The sequence below is a fragment of the Oncorhynchus nerka genome, linkage group LG23, assembly GCF_034236695.1.
Source record: "Oncorhynchus nerka isolate Pitt River linkage group LG23, Oner_Uvic_2.0, whole genome shotgun sequence".
Classification (NCBI taxonomy): domain Eukaryota; kingdom Metazoa; phylum Chordata; class Actinopteri; order Salmoniformes; family Salmonidae; genus Oncorhynchus; species Oncorhynchus nerka.
Genome location: NC_088418.1, coordinates 58,631,899 through 58,652,392, shown reverse-complemented (window position 1 = coordinate 58,652,392; position 20,494 = coordinate 58,631,899). Strand labels below are relative to the sequence as shown.

The window sequence follows — 20,494 nt, the reverse complement described above, 5'->3', positions numbered from 1 at the left end:
ATCACTGCACCTGTACACAGCCCATCTGTAAATAGCTCACCCAACTACCTCATCCCCATATTGTTATTTGTTTTTGCTCTTTTGCACCCCAGTATCCCTACTTGCACATCATCATCTGCACATCTATCACTCCAGTGTTAATGCTAAATTGTAAATAAATGTCCACTATGGCCTATTTATTGCCTTACCTCCCTAATCTTACTACATTTTCACACAGATTTTTCTATTGAGTTATATTGTACGTTTGTTTATCCCATGTGTATCTCTGTGTTGTTATTTTTGTTGCACTGCTTTGCTTTATCTTGGCCAGGTCGTAGTTGTAAATGAGAACTTGTTCTCAACTGGCCTATCTGGTTAAATAAAGGTGAAATATATATATTTTTTATTTAAATTGTAAGTATCTGACAGGGAATTCGGTTGGGAACAGAACAGATAACAAGATGTGCTCGATATTCGCGGTCAACACTCAAGATATAAAATTCAAAAGGCACTCGCAGCGGTCTTTGTTGCAGGTGCATGGTAATAGTTGAATAAAATGAGAAAAAAAGAAGAAACCCGCAAACTGCTCTTGCTAGTATCATATCAATGCTCTTTATTAAGCTTTACTTATCGGCCTCAAGGCCTTTGTCAGAGCTTTTTTATTTTTTTGAAAAAGCTCTAACGCAGGCCTTGCCTACGTACTTAATAACGAGCAATGATACTGGCAAGAGCCGTGTTCGGGTTTCTCAATACATGAAATTGCACAATATATTAATGGATGTCAAACGATTGTTCAGTTAAATGTGAGGTATTTTGGCCTTCCTACTGTTATGTTCATTTCGTTCGTTTTACCACTGCTTTTTCAAGACTCCTAAGCTCTTTGATGCCCCCCAGGGGCCCCCTGGTTGAGAATCACAGACCTATTAATAACCAGCAAATGCAGTAATAACATTTCCCAATGAGAATCATTCATTGCATATGGAAACTGGAAACAGTTTCATATTACAATACGGGCCTAAAGAATGCTGTTGTGTATATATATATATATATATATATATTTGACTGTGTATATGTCAATTATTCAGACCGTAATTATATGGGCATAACAAAGCTGCCCGTCCTGCTAAATCGCTCAAAAACTGAACTGGGAAATGGCAGACCTACCTACATTGTTTTGGTAACAATATTGTGGGAGGAAACCCGCCTGTCTGAGACTACTAAAAAAACTCATCATAAAGTACCTATAGTACGTATAGGACTACCCCACCCATTCTCTCAAGTTTGAACTTGATCTAAAAAGCATGCAATGTTTTTTCTTTTGAAACGACGTTGAGAAATAAAGTGGGAACTTTTGGAATACATGCAGCTCATTGGTAGTGATCTTACATTCCGCCGTGACATTTTGCTATCCAGGTTTAACCGTTGATGACTTGTTGTACTATGTGACATATTTGAGATGAATGAGAGTGGGGACAACATTCTTGAAATTGATTTTTTGTCCGAGATCAAATTGGAGGGCGACACGGAGATAAAGATGGGAATGGAAGTTGGTGAGTTAACGTGGATTTCACTATCTTTTGCAACGGGAGAGGATTTATTGCAAGGCAAAAGGGCGGGATAATGTAGCCTTCCTCTGTAACCTATCGTTTCCGCCTCTATCACGAACCAACATTTTATTTGATTTGCTCAAATTCTATTTTGTTGTGTCACTTATATATTTTCTCCTTTGTTATTTCAAACTTTAAAAAGTATGCAATAACAGCATTGACTTTTGGCACCACCATTGCCCTCTGTAATGAGAGGGCTCTGCTTAGCTGAGGAACGTTCAACTCAGTTTTTTTATCTGCCGCTATCTATCTGCCTCAATATACCCTACACTATATGCTATCATACACTTCATTATCATCAGTAAAATTGTAGTAAATTAGCTTGGACTCAAACTGTTTCTGTGATTGTCAGTCCAAGGTCACTCATGCACAGGCACACCTTCGATGCTCTCAGTGTTTACCATGAAGGGTGCTCCATACAACTTCATACAATGCAGCGAATTTGGGGTATCGTGACCGGGACTCGTACCTGAATATCTATGGTGCTCAGACTAACATTACACCAATCAGTCAGACTCATCTGACGAGGTCGCTAGTTCTTGTACTAAGGTCGCTGGAATACATAAATATTCCTTTATCACACTGGTGGACATAGCATAGGCTAACAACCACACTGATTCACAGACGCAATATTTCAGTCATAGCCTATGGCTGGCTGCACAGCTTGCCCCTACTATTATTGGCCCAATGTTCGCACCCACTTTCCCACACAGTCAAATATCCTTCGATCGTCGGGATATTCGGGCAGTTTGTTAATAACTAGATCATTACTTTATAGTTATTTTAGAGTTTATTTCCAAAATGCTATATCCACCAATTTGTCACATTTGTGTTAAAAAATAAAATAATCAGAAATCATTGCTTATGGGTACCTTCATGTGTGTGTAAAATATTACTGTTTTTTATTCATACATTTTGGATGTGTATGTTAAACACTATATATATATTAAAACAACAATGCAATGACAATACCAATGGCTGCTCCCATCAGTGGGTGCTCTGGTCAGTGGGTGCGCTCGCCCCCACCTGCCCCAAGAGGCCTGAAGGGCGAAGCCACTTCCCTGGCCCAAAGGGATTTTCCAGGAGGGCATGGAAGCAAGCACACCGATAACCACCAGGACCAGTACAGACACCACTCACAGCATTAAACCAAAATACAAAACATAAATAACTAAACACAAAACATACAATAATCACATCCCCACCCTCACCCCTGGTTGGAGAACCTCAAACATTTGTACTGTGCATGTGTGTATGTATTTATTTCCACACTCATTAATTCAAACCTTTAGACAGCCACAGATCAACCCAGCTTTCCCAGTAAATAATAATTCTACAATTTCCTCTTGCTACATCTCTCCATTCTCCCATGGTGTCTCACTAGGGACTTGAAACTCCCCATCTACAACATTTCTGCTGAAATTGACCCCAAAATAAACATTATACCCAACAGCACAATGATATTTCCTATTGACTGACTGTGGTCCTTCAAATCCCCCCAAAATGCAGTTTGTAGGTCAAACCGTGCCCTGATATTATGACATAACATACCATTCCTGGACTCCAAAAACAAGCCACCCATGGACAGTACCAAAAGAGATACTCTTTGATTCTGTTTCCACATGGCAGAGTCTGCACAGGGCTGACTGTTTAATGCCCAATATACAGAGCATTCTTTTTGTGGCGAGAAATTCCTATAATAGCTTAAATGGAAAATAATGGATTGATGCGTCAGTTGTAGTGGTGTAAAGTCCTTAAGTAAAAAATACTACTCAAGTAGTTTTTTGGGGTATCTGTACTGTACTTTACTTTACTAAACTATTTATATTTTTTGACAACTTTTACTTTTACTTCACTACATTCCTAAAGAAAACGATTTACTTTTTACTCCATACATTTCCCTGACACCAAAAAGTACTCGTTACATTTTGAATGCTTAGCAGGACAGGAAAAGGGTCCAATTCACGAGCGTATCAAGAGAACATCCCTGGTCATCCCTACTGCCTCTGATCTGGCTGACTCACTAAACACACATGCTTTGTTAGTAAATAATGTCTGAATGTTGGAGTGTGCTCCTGGCTTCCCCCAAAAAAATGGGTCTTCTGGTTTGCTTAATCAAAATAATTTTATTTTAACATTTACTTTTGATGCTTAAGTATATTTTAGCAATTACATTTGATACTTAAGTATATTTAAAACCGAATACTTTTAGACTTTTACTCAAGTAGTATTTTACTGGGTGACTTTCACATTTACTTGAGTCATTATCCATTAGTGTATCTTTACTTTTATTCATGTATGAAAATTGGGTACTTTTTCCACCACTGGTCAATTGTTGTTTTGTATATCAGTTCATAAACCTGATGCCATGGTATTGGGATATCGAAAATATTTTCCCAACTAGCTTGAATTGTATGCATCATAGTGTTCTACCCTCTTGACTGTAAGTGGAACTGATACATTTTACTATTTATATTGGTCGTTTTAAGCCATTTATTCTTTTTAAACGAATTCATTATTTTCTCTTTTAAGTAATTGCCCCTTCCAGCGTTGTACGAGATCTTCAGTTTCTTGGCAATTTCTCGCATGGAATAGCCTTCATTTCTTAGAACAAGAATGGACTGACGAGTTTCAGAAGAAAGTTCTTTGTTTCTGGTCATTTTGAGCTTGTAACCGAACCCAGATGCTCCAGATACTCAACTAGTCTAAAGAAGGACAGTTTTATTGCTTCTTCAAACAGAACAACAGTTTTCAGCTGTGCTAACATAATTGCAAAAGGCTTTTCTAATGATCAATTAGCCTTTTAAAATGATAAACTTGGATTAGCTAGCACAACGTGCCATTGGAACAAAGCTGATGGTTGCTGATAATGGGCCTCTGTACCCCTATGTTTCCAGCTACAATAGTCATTTACAACATTAACAATGTCTACACTGTATTTCTGATCAATATGATGTTATTTTAACGAACAAAAAAAGTTGCTTTCTTTAAAAAACAAGGACATTTCTAAGTGACCCCAATCTTGTTAATGGTAGTGTATATTTGCTTTACATTGTTTTCAAACTGATATGTGACACGTATTAATGCCAAAATAACATGCAAAACTGGCAATGAATGATGGGTCGCCACTGAATTTATCTAATGGGAAACAGTATGGTGGGGGAACCGTAGGTCTATCTAATATGGAACAGTATAGGGAACAGTATCTGACAGGGAATTTGGTTGGGAACAGAACAGATAACAAGGGGTCACATTTTAAGAGTAAAATTTGTGCCCTATATTTATTGTCAACACTCTAGATATGAAATTCCACAATATGGATGTCAAACAATCCTTCAATTGAATGTGAGATATGTTGACCGTACTGTTATGTTCAATTTGTTCGCTTTGTCCCTGCCTTTTCAGGACCCTAAAGCTCTTTGAGGACACTCACGGGCCCACTGGTTAATAATAACCAGCAAATGCAATAATAACATTTCCCAATCAGAATCATTCACTTAATATGGAATTCGGAAAACGACAACTACACTACGGGCCTAACGAATGCTATTCAGACAGTTTGTGGGCATAACAAAGCTGCCAAATCGCTCAAAGGCTGGTGAGAGGGAACCGGTACGTCTAGAGAGACTACTCAAAAACCCTCCTCCTAAAGTGCAAATAGTCCGTATAGGACTACCCCACCCATTCTTTGAAATTGGAATTTGTTCTGAAAAGCATGCAGCGTTTTTTTCTTTTGAAACAATGTTGACAAATAAAGTGGGAATTTTTAAACAAATGCAGCTCATTGGCAGTAATCTACATGATGCGTTTGCGTTATTCCCACGGTAAGATTTTCCAGACAACCCTCCACTTTTAACCATTGATGACTTGTGATATGTGACAGATTTATTAAAATGAGTGAGGACGGGTACAAAGACATTTTTAAATTGATTATCTGTCTGAAACAGAATTTGAGGGCGACACGGAGATAGAGATGGGAATGATAGAGGACTACGGTAAATTCACGTGGATTCCATTATCTTTCGCCATACGATATATTTTATCGCAAAAGAAAAGGGCAGAAGAATGTAGCCTTCCTTATGCACAGGCACACCTTCGATGGTCTCAGTGTTTACCATGAAGGATGCCCCATCCCATTTCTTACACAAGTGCAGCGAATTTTGGGATATCTGTGGTTGTCAGGCTAAGGCCTTAGCCATTACAGTGACTTACTTGACTAAGTCGCTAGTTGTTGTACTAAGGTCTCTGGAATATATAAGTATTCCTTGATCACACTGGAGGACATAGCAATAGATAGGCATAGGCCTAACAACTGCACTGATTACATTCACAGATGCCAGATTTCAGTCATAGCCTATGGCTGACTGCACAGCTTTCCCCTACCCCAGTCTAAATTCAAAAAATGAACCTATTATTGGCCCAATGTGGACTCCCACTCTCCTACAATGTATCAATTCTCTGGGATCAGGCAGGTTTTCATTAATAGATAATTACTTGATAATAATTGTAGTTTCAGGTTATATATATGTAATGAGGGAAGGGCCTGAAAAACATCCACATCCATTTAGTGTGTTTTATACTCTCTCCATTTAACAAAGTACTTTGAAAGTGCTTCCAACAAGAGCTGGTGCTTCATCAGTCTGTCTTTCTACCATGAGCTAGTAAACACAGGCTTTCACCTGGTCTAGCATCAGTTCAAGCAGGCTCAGTGTAGCAGGTCTGTTCCTAGGGAAGCACTCTACAGGGGGGACAGGGTTGCCTGTATAAATCACATAGCTAGATGGTTTTGCTGAAGGTAAATATTGTATTGTGTCTCATATGTTCACAGTCAAACTTGGAGAAATACATGACACATGGCATGCAGTATGCAAGTATCTAAGTATTTCTGGTAACTTCAAAGGATCTGCATGCCAAAAAAAGTGAGAGATATTGCATACAAGCAAGTCAAGTGAAGTACATCAGGCATGCTTCAATTCAATAACATTGGAAGATTTTAAAATAATGTTTTCAGCACAATTTTATTAGCACAGTTGCTATCAACTTGTCGAATGGAGGTACTTGCCTAAGAGACTTAAACAAACTATTCCATCATGGAGTATCTGAGTTTGAACATTTACAGTCTTTTCCAGGGCGTTACTAGGGGTAATGTTTTCCAAACACCATCTGATTCCAGTTACATTAGGTTCCCATAGTACTTTCTACCATGGGACGTTTAGAAGTTTTCCTGATGGAATGGCATCTGTAGTGTAACGTATGAATGTAGTACCAGGCACAATAAAATGTCACATTTAACTGAATAAACACAATTTAATGTAGGTTGTTGAATGAGCTTTAATTTGGTATTATATTCCCCTCTGAAATAAAGATGTGAATACTTTGCACTGGTGCATATGCTCAGTAAATCTGATAATGTGTATCTGCTGGACCTTGTCAGAGTCTTACAAAAGATGGTGGTTAAGAAGAGTCAAATCTCCATCAAGATCTTGTCATGCATGTCTCTCATGTTTGTTTGTTTTTTTTTTTGGGGGGGGGGGGAGCAGTCTATTCTCAGGAGTTTTTGCCAACCTATGAGACTATACCTGAGGGGGCATCAGTGCCCAAAGTGGAGAAGGTGAGTCTCAACTCTTTAAATTGTATAACATTTCTGCATTATGAAAATGATTAGTACTCATAGCTTTGATAGTAGTTGTAGTATTAGTTTGAGCTGCCAATGAATAACTTTACAATTAATACCATATTTGTATAACATGGCTTGTTCTTGCATGTACAGTGGGGGGGGGGAAAGTATTTAGTCAGCCACCAATTGTGCAAGTTCTCCCACTTAAAAAGATGAGAGAGGCCTGTAATTTTCATCATAGGTATGGTGGAAAATAAGTATTTGGTCAATAACAAAAGTTTATCTCAATACTTTGTTATATACCCTTTGTTGGGAATGACAGAGGTCAAATGTTTTCTGTAAGTCTTCACAAGGTTTTCACACACTGTTGCTGGTATTTTGGCCCATTCCTCCATGCAGATCTCCTCTAGAGCAGTGATGTTTTGGGGCTGTTGCTGGGCAACACGGACTTTCAACTCCCTCCAAAGATTTTCTATGGGGTTGAGATCTGGAGACTGGCTAGGCCACTCCAGGACCTTGAAATGCTCCTTACGAAGCCACTCCTTCGTTGCCCGGGCGGTGTGTTTGGGATCATTGTCATGCTGAAAGACCCAGCCACATTTCATCTTCAATGCCCTTGCTGATGGAAGGAGGTTTTCACTCAAAATCTCACGATACATGGCCCCATTCATTCTTTCCTTTACACGGATCAGTCGTCCTGGTCCCTTTGCAGAAAAACAGCCCCAAAGCATGATGTTTCCACCCCCATGCTTCACAGTAGGTATGGTGTTCTTTGGATGCAACTCAGCATTCTTTGTCCTCCAAACACGACGAGTTGAGTTTTTATCTGTTTTTATCTGTTATCAGTTTTTTCATCTGACCATATGACATTCTCCCAATCTTCTTCTGGATCATCCAAATGCTCTCTAGCAAACTTCAGACGGGCCTGGACATGTACTGGCTTAAGCAGGGGGACACGTCTGGCACTGCAGGATTTGAGTCCCTGGTGGCGTAGTGTGTTACTGATGGTAGGCTTTGTTACTTTGGTCCCAGCTCTCTGCAGGTCATTCACTAGGTCCCCCCGTGTGGTTCTGGGATTTTTGCTCACCGTTCTTGTGATAATTTTGACCCCACGGAGTGAGATCTTGCGTGGAGCCCCAGATCGAGGGAGATTATCAGTGGTCTTGTATATCTTCCATTTCCTAATAATTGCTCCCACAGTTGATTTCTTCAAACCAAGCTGCTTACCTATTGCAGATTCAGTCTTCCCAGCCTGGTGCAGGTCTACAATTTTGTTTCTGGTGTCCTTTGACAGCTCTTTGGTCTTGGCCATAGTGGAGTTTGGAGTGTGACAGTTTGAGGTTGTGGACAGGTGTCTTTTATACTGATAACAAGTTCAAACAGGTGCCGTTAATACAGGTAACGAGTGGAGGACAGAGGAGCCTCTTAAATTCATCCTAGTTACAGGTCTGTGAGAGCAAGAAATCTTGCTTGTTTGTAGGTGACCAAATACTTATTTTCCACCATAATTTGCAAATAAATTCATTAAAAATCCTACAATGTGATTTTCTGGATTTTTTTTCTAATTTTGTCTGTCATAGTTCAAGTGTACCTATGATGAAAATTACAGGCCTCTCTCATCGTTTTAAGTGGGAGAACTTGCACAATTGGTGGCTGACTAAATACTTTTTTGCCCCACTGTATTTCACCAAGAGGGATGTGGATTGATTCACTTTTGTATTTTCATATGCAGAAAATGCATGAATCAATGTGCCAAATATCTGTAATTACAAGAGAGGTCTATGTTTGATGCCAATGCAAATGTGGACTGTTATTATTCATGGAACAAAAAAGGGTGTGTCACTTTTTGCCGTTGTAGACTCTTCCCTTCCTCTCCCATCTACGTCTGGTGTCAGTTGAGAAAGACGTTGTCTAGTAGGGTCTCGTACAAGCACAGCGAGGCTGTCTGTCAGTCCCTCTCTCGTTAAAGGACATGTATGATATCATGGAAGAAGAAGAGTTTGAGTTTGAAGCTGTGGAGCTACCAGATATCACTGTGGAGCTACCAGATATCGCCTGTTGTTTTTGCCCACAGGCTGAGTTCAACGGCAAATCGGACTCTCTGTTCTTCAATGATGGGGTTAGACGGATCGACTTTGTCTTAGTCTATGAAGATGAGGACATGAAGGAGATCGACAAGAATAGAACGTTCCAGAAACGTAAAGTAAGTGCATTTCTGGTGGCAGCTTGTGAGTCTAAGCGTCCTTATTCACATTCAACACGGTCAGCAGGTTTCTGTCTGACAGAAGTTAAAAACAGAATTCCTACTGTGCTGTGAAAAAGCATGTTTGAAATGAAATGCAGTTTCACAATGCAAGCATAGTTTTGAGGAATATGTGAATCTACATGTGATTTCTTATAGCTTAAGAGGAGTACTGTATTATCTATGAAACAAGTTACTAAAGCCGCATTCCATCAAAGATGTTAACTTGTAGGAAACACTGTTATGTTCCGTCATAGAAGCTTGTGTTATATTATGCCAGGACCTAAGGCATTCACACAACGCTTTCTCATTGTACACCCGGAATATTGACTCTGAATATTTGTACAGGGAGTTTTTCTTTGCTTCAGTCACTGTGTGTCAGATCTAAGGTATCCCTATGATTAATATGAGGTCATTTACATATATATATATATATACTGTATTTACAATTCTTTACAAGTATTGTGGATGCACTTAACAGAAGCATACAGACGTATGTAGCAGCAATGTATTTTGATTGACCAATGAGCTTTTATTTATTTGACGTGGTTTTATCAGAAGGCGTCTTGTATCGTACACACAATTCCCATATAGATGTAGTCAGTTTCATACATGGTTGAAATCAGTCAATGCATTGCTATCCATCAAGGGGAAATCAGTCAATGTAATGTCAATATAATGACACTTTTCATTAATTATTTATTATACACAACCACAGTTAAGATGGGTTAATAGTAATAATGTAATAATGTATTAGATATTACATTTAACATTTGTAAAGCACTTTTCATTACAAGAGTAATAAGAGAAACAGATTGGACCTTATCCAACAGGGAAACAGATTGGATCTTATCCAAATAGGGAAACAGATTATATCTTATCCAATAGGGAAACCGAAGGGACAGTGTTACAAAGACGGGAACCATTGATTTAACATCCTGTATTCTCTTCCCTAGCAACGGAGAGAGTACTTTGAGGCCAGCTTGATGAAAATGGGGATGGAACTAGAGGCTGCCAGATCTGTGAGTGGCCACATAATGCATTCTACAAGGACTGGCTTTATGTATTTACTCTGCTGTTAGCTTGCAGAGTGGGGTTGAGTGTGTCGATCTTCAGGGACGATTGGATGGAAACAATATTTAGTATCTTACATTCGTTTGGTCTTAAATGGTAGAGAAACACCTAGTGTTTGTTTTTGTTACACTGTTTTATTATCATGCTGCTTATTTAAGTGACCTTGTGGATCTTGTTTTTGGCTGCATTTTAGATGGCAGACACAGTTGTTTTACAAAGTTTTCCTTATAACAGCCAACTATTTCCTCAGAAAGGGTTGAGATTGAATTGCAGTGGAAAACTATGGCACCAATTCAATTATTTGAGTAGTTGACCAATTATTGGCAAACTTTAGTGGTATTTTATGGAACAGGATCAATGAGTTAACATTGATAAACACAGAGCCAACTTCTGATTTTGTAGATAATAAAGCATTACATTAGATTCATGTGATGTTTTAGTACTTGTTTTATGTGGAGGATGTCATTTAGGATCATGGCAATATCTTCTTAATTTCCCTTTAGGGGATTACTTAAATTGTAATATATTTAGTTGAAATGAAAAGGGCTGCCTTATCTTGTTGTTTTATCTTCATCATTTCGACAAGGTGGTGGATGAGAAGCTGTTGTTCGTCAAGGTGCACATGCCCTGGGACGTGCTGTGTACCTACGCCGAGGTCCTCCACATCAAGCTGCCCATTCAGCCCAATGACCTGTCCACCACTTCCTCGCCCTTCAACTTCCTCAGTTGTATCACCAAACACTTCTACCCCAGCGAGGACCTCATAGCGAAGGAGACGGAGTACTTCACTGCCCCATTCGAGAAGGACAGACTGGAGTACTTCTACGTGAAGGACCGGGACCTCTTCTTCACGCCGTCCATGAGGAGTAGAATGGCAAGTGCGCTGCTTTCTTTACCTCATCATGGGACATAAACCCCAAAGTCAACCAATAAGAAGTTAAAGATGCAGCAGCGCACTAGATTTTGATAGAGATGAAAAATAAATCATTAAAAAGCAGTCACCTCATTGACTTACTTTCGGTAGATTAAGCATCTCAGGTTTCTGATGCTAAATGGTGTTGGAAGATATTTGGTCAGTACACCACTTAGATTGGTTATTCAGCCCTTGCACTACAAAAATATCAATGTACCTATACTTAAAACACAGTGCTAACGCTCTTTTCTTTACAATTCAATGATAACAGAATTGTTGGTCTTCCTCCTCAGGCCTACTACATCCTCAGCCGAGCCCCCTATGAGGTGCGAGGGAACATCAAGAAGTTTGGTGTCACCAAGCTGCTCGATGGGGGGGTGTACAAGGCTGCTTATCCCCTGCATGATGTGAGTGGGGATAAAGAGTGGGGTGGCACTAGTAACTGACAACATAGTACATTAAACACCAATCGATCTGTGAAAAGACTGAGCAGTGTTTTTATGGACTTTTTAGTTTTGTTTTCTGTGAACTTACTTTAGTGCAGATTCAACGTCAGGTCGAAGGAAGACGAGTGCCCCAATGAGAGATACCTCCTGTATAACGAGTGGGCTCACCCTAAAAGTTTCTATAAGATGCAGCCACTTGATCTCATAAGGTTCATACTTTAATCTACTTTTGCAAAAAATGCACATCACTGCTTTAGTTTAATAAGGTGTTGAAAATTATTCTTCCGAACAGAATGTGCTTGGAGGCCTAATCATTGTAATTATAGCAAATAAGGGAAGGAAATAATATTTTCTTTTATTTTCTCACAGAAAGTATTATGGGGAGAAGATTGGCATTTACTTTGCTTGGCTGGGCTTCTATACAGCCATGCTCGCCCTCGCTGCTATTGTTGGACTTGGCTGTTTCATTTATGGGTACACGACTCAAGAAACAAGCACCTGGAGGTAAGTTTAAAACTCAAAGAAAAGTATTTCAGAAACCCACAACACCATATAAATATATTACAAGTTGCTAAATCTAGTGTATATCAGATTAAGATCAATTAGTGCAGGACAGGACACAAGGTTAAGTAGAGTAAATATAAGTTGCTTGATGTTCCTTCCATGCTGTTCCCTGACACGCTAACAGTGTGAAAACCCAATGATTAACAACTTTGTTGCATTTTGTTATTGAGTTTTTGGTGAAGTTTAACCCATCTGCTCTGTTCATTTATTGGACAGCAAAGAGGTGTGCGACCCTTTGATTGGAGGAAATATTGTGATGTGTCCGCAGTGTGATAAGGAGTGCACATACTGGAGGCTCAACAGCACCTGTGAATCTTCTAAAGTAAGTAATGCAAATATTAGGGGTCACTAATTCCAGTCCATGGCTGTACAGGTTTTATCTCATTCACTCACATGGTCAATTCAGAGTGATTATGATTATGAAAGTGACTTATATGGATAGTTAGTCCCTTAAAATTCTATTTGCCAATGCTTTTTATGTCAGACTGTTTTCTTAGACTCTTTGGCCCATGAGACATGCTACAAGTCATATTAAACCTTTTTGAACAGGGTTTGTTTTCGTATATATTTACAAAGAGTCATGGATGGAGAGAAAAAATGATGTGAAAAGCTAAGTATTTCATGAGACCTTACCTTCCTCAGAAACTCTGCATATTTGATAACTATGGGACGCTCGTGTTTGCTGTCTTTATGGCCATTTGGGGTGAGTCATTTAATTCATTCAACTTATCAAATGTTCAAATGTAGAGGTTTCAGAAACTGCATTATTTTATCGATATTAGAGTTTTCCTCAGCACATGCTACAGTCTAGGACCAGGCAAGTAAAATAAAGCTTTACACTCTTGTTCCCATCCTGGTTCTAGTGACTGTGTTTCTGGAGTTCTGGAAGCGCTACCAGGCAGAGCTGGAGTATGAGTGGGACACCGTGGAGTTCCTGGAGCAGGAGGAGCAACCTCGTCCCGAGTATGAGGCCAAGTGTAACCACGAGAGAATCAACCCTGTCACACGGGTAAGGAAGATGTGTTCGCCACACAGTCCCTATGGTGATTCCATAGCGTCAGACTCAGGAGGCTAGAAGAACACTCCACAACCGATGATAGTAATGTTATATACTTGTTTTAAAAGGACAATATTACCTGTATCATTACTTCATTCTAAAACATGTTATTCTTCATTTAGGCAAAAGAGAAAGTACCTTATACAGCCTGTGGACGGTGTATAAGAGTGTCTTTAGGAATCGGGACTGTCTTATTCTGGGTAAATACTTTTGGATTTCTCTACTGTTATCTTCTTCTGAATAGGCCAATTCATATGCACTCCAACAGAAAAACATGTTTTATATAACCCCAACCTTTGTTTCAAGTCTGACCCCTCCAACTCTTGTGTTTGTGCTTGTGTTCAGATTGTGTTGATCCTAGCGTCAGTGGTGGCCATCATCGTATACCGACTGGCAGTGTTCTTTTCATTTTCGACGAGACTCCAGTCTGACCTAAAGGAGCTCGAACCGTTTAAGGAGTATGTGACCGCCCAAATGGCCACCTCCGTCACTGCCTCTATCATCAGCTTCGTAGTAATCATGGTGCTCAACATCCTGTATGAGAGGGTTGCCATCTGGATCACTGACTTTGGTGAGACGCCCCAATGTCAAACAGGAAATATGTTGTTTGCTATACAGAACTATGGTGTTTCTCAAACTGCTTTCAGACAAGGGCTAATATTCACTCAAACATGCCGTAGCAAGGTTGATGCAGTGCCCCAAACATTCTGCTATTATACCATGGTATGAGTAAATATTGCACGCCAATAGGTCTGAAGTAATCCAAATATATGTATGCCAACAGATTTATACAGAAATTAGCACCACCACAATAGCCATTAGCTGATGTCCTTATCCAGAGTCACTTGCAGAATATGGACACAGCAAAAGCTTGATTTAAGCCTGATGTTTTTTTGATGAGACTGAGAAGATGCCTTACTTCATTTTAAAGAGCTACCAAGGACCAAGACGGATTATGAGAACAGTCTGACTCTGAAGATGTTCCTGTTCCAGTTTGTCAACTACTACTCCTCCTGCTTCTACATTGCCTTTGCCAAAGGGAAAGTGGTTGGTTACCCAGGACAACCTGTTTACCTGCTGGGCAAGTACAGGAATGAGGAGGTACGTACGCCTATCAGTTGACTGAAAGATCAGTTGATTGAAGGCTCAGTTGATTGGAGATTGGTGCTTAGTACTGTGTTATCACATATTCTGTATGACAGTGTTTTAATTTTCCACTTCGCTTGTGTTCTAACTTCGTTGCCAAATTATTAGCTGTTGCATTCTGTGGCCTTTGTGTTTGACTAAAAGAGACCTTCATATTTAAAATGAATGAACCTGGAAATCTTCCACTAAATACAAGCTGTTTGAATGGAGGTGCTTAATCATGTAATACTACAAGATGGCCGACATTGGTTGATGCATTGTTTGTGTCTCATCCTTGCCAGTGTGATCCAGGAGGATGCCTGATTGAATTGACAACCCAGCTTACTGTCATCATGGGCGGTAAAGCCATCTGGAATAACATTCAGGAGGTGTTGCTGCCGTAAGTTTTTGGTTCAATGCAAGAACAAAATGGCCAACCACATCAGCTCTCTAGGAGCCCAGCAACCGTAAAGTTTCCCAGTTACATTGAATCAGGGTTGGTTCAATGGAAGAACAAAATGGCCAACCACATCAGCTCTCTAGGAGCCCAGCAACCGTAAAGTTTCCCAGTTACATTGGATCAGGGTTGGTTCAATGGAAGAACAAAATGGCCAACCACATCAGCTCTCTAGGAGCCCAGCAACCGTAAAGTTTCCCAGTTACATTGGATCAGGGTTGGTTCAATGGAAGAACAAAATGGCCAACCACATCAGCTCTCTAGGAGTCCAGCAACCGTAAAGTTTCCCAGTTACATTGGATCAGGGTTGGTTCAATGATTTATTCCATCCCAACTCAAAATGGAATACCCCCTTATCTTCAAGTGTATCTGTATTCAGACATCATTATCATCTGATTCAGAGAGCAAACATAAAGGTGTCTTTTTGTTGGCACTAACGGAGACTAACTCCACCATGGCTTATTGGCCAAAGCCTATGGGGAAATGAATGTTTTTTTGTTCGGTTTCTGGATAAATGCCAAAAACACAGGTTTAGGAGATCTTATACGTTTTGTTCTATGAGATCATCTTCATCAGCTAACATCGCTTTTTGTGATTTTTAAAGCATTTATGTAATCAAAACAAAAACATAAAGCACATAAAGGCTTCATAATTCATTAAGGTCATGTTAACTGACTGATATTATCTCATTGGATAAAACATATAATATCTCCTAATCCTATTTCAACCTCAGACCTTATTTTCGGCGTTTATCCCAAAACCCCATTCTTTCCCTATTAATTTTCCCCATAGGAAATGCTAACAAATGTTAGTTTTTTAGGATTTTCCCCTTAGAAAATGCTAACTCATTTCCGTTTTTTTAGGACTACAAGCTGGCGAGCTCTATTACCTTGTTATAAGCATCATGATTCTGCGATTGACATGTTTCTCATCAGGTGGATGAAGAATTTGATATTCCGCTACTGCACACGTGTGGGGTCTGAAAAGGTGATTCCTCGCTGGGAGCAGGACTATCAGCTGCAGCCCATTGGGAAGCTGGGCCTCTTCTATGAATACCTGGAGATGGGTAAGATATGAAGAATGAGGCAAACTGTCTCCCTCTCTCCCACCCTAGCCCCTGGAACCTCCGTAGATCTGAGAGGATTGGATAGGTGTGGACACAATATGGTGGTAGCTATATGCGTATGCTCGGGAAGTTTTTTAACCTGATCCTGCTATTTCTTTGGACTCTGTCCAGAACCCACCTATAGCCCCTATCCCCAAGGCACTTACTTAATCTAGAAGGGTTGGATGGACATAAGCTATATGGTGCAAATCCCCCCTAGATACTATCATAGTATCAGATTCCCCCCTAGCTAGCCTATCAGCTAATATCATAGTATCAGATTCCCCATAGCTAGCCTATCAACTACTAACTATCATAGTACCAGGTTCCCCTCTAGCTAGCCTATCAGCTACTATCATAGTGTCAGATTCCCGCCTAGCTAGCCTATCAACTACTATCATAGCATCAGGTTCCCCCCTAGCTAGCCTATCAGCTACTATCATAGTGTCAGATTCCCCCCTAGCTAGCCTATCAGCTACTATCATAGTATCAGGTTCCCAGATCTATTGATGTAAAGGCTTTTTTTCTGCAGTGATCAAATTTGGCTTTGTGTCTGCGTGGCTTTTTCCTACAGTGATCCAGTTTGGTTTTGTGACTCTGTTTGTGGCCTCCTTCCCCCTGGCTCCTGTCCTGGCTCTGGTCAATAACCTCTTTGAGATCCGGGTGGACGCCTGGAAGATCATCACCCAGTTCCGCCGCATGGTTCCAGAGAAGGCCCAAGACATCGGGGCGTGGCAACCCATTCTCCAAGGTGTCGCCATCTTGGCTGTGGCATCAAATGTGAGTGATGGCTCCTCCATTGGATTATGAAGTATTATGAAACATACATATATTTTTTAAGATGACGTATTTATCTTGGTTTATTCTCCATTGCATAATCCCATCATTGGATGTCAGTCATATGATTTGATTGTTACCATGCTGATGTAGTGACATTCTTAGAAAGATTATAATTAATCTAATATGATGAGCACCAGTTTAATGTGCACTGTCTCCTCCACTTCCCTGTCTCTCTGCCAGGCCATGATCATTGCCTTCACATCAGACATGATCCCACGATTGGTTTACTACTGGTCTTTCTCTGTGTATCCCTATGGAGACCATTCCAGTCACACCATGCAGGGCTACATCAACAACACGCTCTCTGTGTTCGACATCAAGGACTTCTCCAACAAGAGCCGGCCCTTGCAAACACCTTACTGGTTCAATAACAGCACCACCTGCAGGTAATGTGAATGTATATGAGATGGGTTTCAATGAAATCGTGTTAGACATTGAAATATTTCATGCAGTCTCTCTGTCATACTTTAGATATCGAGATTTCAGATATCCACCAGGACACCACAGACAATATGAATACAGTATCTACTACTGGCATGTGATAGCTGCCAAGATGGCTTTCATAATAGTTGTAGAGGTGAGTAGAAATTTCTCTGAAACGTTGCTTTGACCTGATTTTTCTTTCTACTGTATAGTCTAATGCCAGATGGACATTTTCTAGCCTTTCAAGAAATCCTAATAATGTTTTCCCTCCTTCCGACCCTTATACCCTTGTCCCCTCAGCACATTGTATACCTGACCAAGTTCGTTCTGTCCTACGTGATCCCGGACGTGCCTTACACAGTGAGGGAACAGATCAAACGAGAGAAGTACTTGAGCCAGGTCATCCTTCACGAGACCAACCTCAAACTGGTGACCAAACGCTTAAAGCCTGTCGGTGATAAGATACTTAAACACAATGAGGACAAGGAGGAGGAGATTATGGACCTTTACTTTTAATCTCTGAAACGTTGTCAGAGAAGAGAGAGTCCTGCATTTGTCAGGACCTACCATATTTCCAAGTATTGTTGAGCAGCTAAAGATGTATTCAATACATGTTTTAATAGCTTTAATTAATATGAATTAATATTATTAGTAGCTTAATAGTTTGGTGGGGACTACGACTAACCAAACCAGCCATGAAGCTCAGCTCTGTTGCTCAGATCTCTGGATCTATTGCATATTTAGCACTTTTATGTCACTGATTGTTACATGTACACTGTTACATTTAATGTGTCTTGTATTTTTACAATGATGATATTTTTTGGAGGTCTTAACTTAGACACTTCTGGGAGGAACACAACAGTGCCTGGGTGTTACATACAGCACATGTATACACTGTTACATTTAATGTGTCTTGTATTTTTACAATGATGACATTTTTTGGAGGTCTTAACTTAGACACTTCTGGGAGGAACACAACAGTGCCTGGGTGTTACATACAGCACATGTATACACTGTTACATTTAATGTGTCTTGTAATGTTAAAATTCTGATTTCAATGCCATATGGAAGACTATGAATGACAACAATACTTTTCTTCTTTAAACAAAGCATACAGATTTTTATACAATTTGTGGCCTAGGCCTATCCAAACATTTCTGGATTTAGTCAGGAATAATTCCAAAAGCTCAAATTGCATGAACCAGGCAAGCCATCAAGTATGGAAGCTCGTTCCCGCCACCCAGGAAAAAATATCTGACTACGAGTTATGAGATACTAAGGTATAATTATGAGATAGAAAGTCATAATTATGAGATTATGAGATAGAATGTCTGGATCATGGACATTGAATAGTCCTGCAGGTCGACCCCTTTTAAAGGGGCAATCTGGGATTCACACAATAACAAAGCTTCTCCCACCACAGCTGAGGAATGGGGCAGGAGAAATGTAACCAATCTCAAATACATAGACACAAGGACTCACATATGGATGCAGGACTGACCATCCATCAGATACAAATTATATTTTTAACCATGTGTTGAAGCTATACTGTGTTGTTTACAATTACATTGTTTACGCACAATAGAGTAAACCAATCTTATATTTTGGGTTCTGATTGGGTAACTCATTTCTAAGTTACAGTATTGAATAATCAGTGGCTTTACACTGAGTGTACAAAACATATTTCCATGACCAGGTGAATCCAGGTGAAAGCTATGATTCCTTATTGATCTTCCACTTCAATCAGTGTAGATGAAGGGGAAGAGACAGGTTAAAGAAAGATTTTTGAGTCATGGATTGTGTATGTATGCCATTCAGAGGGTGAATGGGCAAGACAAAATATTTAAGTGCCTTTGAATGGGGTATGGTAGTAGGTGCCAGGTGCATTGGTTTGAGTGTCAAGAACTTCAACGCTACAAGGTTTTTCACGCTCAACAGTTTCCCGCGTGTATCAAGAATGGTGCATCACCCAAAGGACATCCAGACAACTTGACACAACTGTGGAAAGCATTGAAATCAACATGGGCCAGCATCCCTGTGGACCGCTTTCGACACCTTGTAGAGTCCATGACCCAACAAATTGAGGCTGTTCTGAGGGCAAAAGGGAGTGCAACTCAATATTAGGAAGGTGTTCCTAATGTTTTGTACATATTAATTAACTCTGATGTCAACCAGATGTCATCAAACAGGCACCAACTCACATCAACAAAACTTTTCAATATGTTAATATTGAACAATATCACCACAATCTCTTTCTTACACACACACACAATGTGTGATTGACTAGGATATGCATAAGGTTATCTTAAGTTGAGGGCCTGATGCAAAGTGTACATTGGATTTATATGATACAGATCGCCTAAATGTATCTCATAATAATGACTTACTATCATATAATTATGACTTACTATGTCATAACTCTGAGTCAGATTTAATTTTTTGGTGGCGGGAACGGGCTTCCATACAAACTCATGGTCACCTCAAGTATTTACGTGAACATTTTTGACTTTAAGCATTTTGATAGAAGTCTATCGCCATTGACTAACCTCTTATATAACCTCTCTGTCACGTTCGTTGAATGGAGGAGACCAAGGCGCAGCGTGATGTGAATACATTCTTCTATTTATTACACTAAACAAACACTAAACAAACTATACAAAACAACAAAAACGAATGTGACGCTATATATAAACAAGTGCAGACACAGGCAACATACAAAACCCATAGACAGGATAAAAACACATACATCACCCATGTTACACCCTGACCTAACCAAAATAATAAAGAAAACAAAGAATACTAAGGTCAGGGCGTGATAGTACCCCCCCCCCCCCCAAAGGTGCGGACTCCCGGCCGCACACCTAAGCCTATATGGGAGGGTCTGGGTGGGCATAACTCCGAGGTGGCGGTTCTGGCTCGGCACACTTACTTAATGTCTCTGGAGCGGGAACCCTCACCGCCGACCACGGACTAGAGGACGCCACTGGACTGATGGTCGAGTCTGGAGTGAGTGGCGCCTCTGGATTGGAGGGAGATTCTGACGGA

The 20,494-nt window shown here is 40.1% G+C and overlaps 1 protein-coding gene across 2 annotated transcripts; it reads left to right on the top strand.

The window, feature by feature from the left end:
• Window positions 1–1,244: 1,244 nt before the first annotated feature.
• LOC115107133 (anoctamin-6-like) lies at window positions 1,245–19,056 on the top strand. 2 transcript variants are annotated; one of them, XM_065008358.1, is made up of 20 exons: window positions 1,254–1,529; window positions 7,127–7,197; window positions 9,278–9,406; window positions 10,402–10,467; window positions 11,106–11,393; window positions 11,726–11,839; window positions 11,972–12,087; window positions 12,248–12,382; window positions 12,659–12,764; window positions 13,085–13,145; window positions 13,306–13,451; window positions 13,622–13,699; window positions 13,845–14,070; window positions 14,431–14,600; window positions 14,927–15,024; window positions 16,017–16,147; window positions 16,761–16,966; window positions 17,207–17,412; window positions 17,498–17,603; window positions 17,750–19,056. In XM_065008358.1, the coding sequence occupies exons 1-20, from the start codon at window positions 1,436–1,438 to the stop codon at window positions 17,963–17,965; spliced, it is 2,763 nt and encodes a 920-aa protein (XP_064864430.1). In that variant the 5' UTR covers window positions 1,254–1,435; the 3' UTR covers window positions 17,966–19,056. The 2 variants fall into 2 exon arrangements, with proteins under 2 accessions (XP_064864431.1, XP_064864430.1); XM_065008359.1 differs by lacking the exon at window positions 17,750–19,056 and having other exon boundaries at window positions 1,245–1,529; window positions 16,844–16,966; window positions 17,498–17,585.
• Window positions 19,057–20,494: the final 1,438 nt, after the last annotated feature.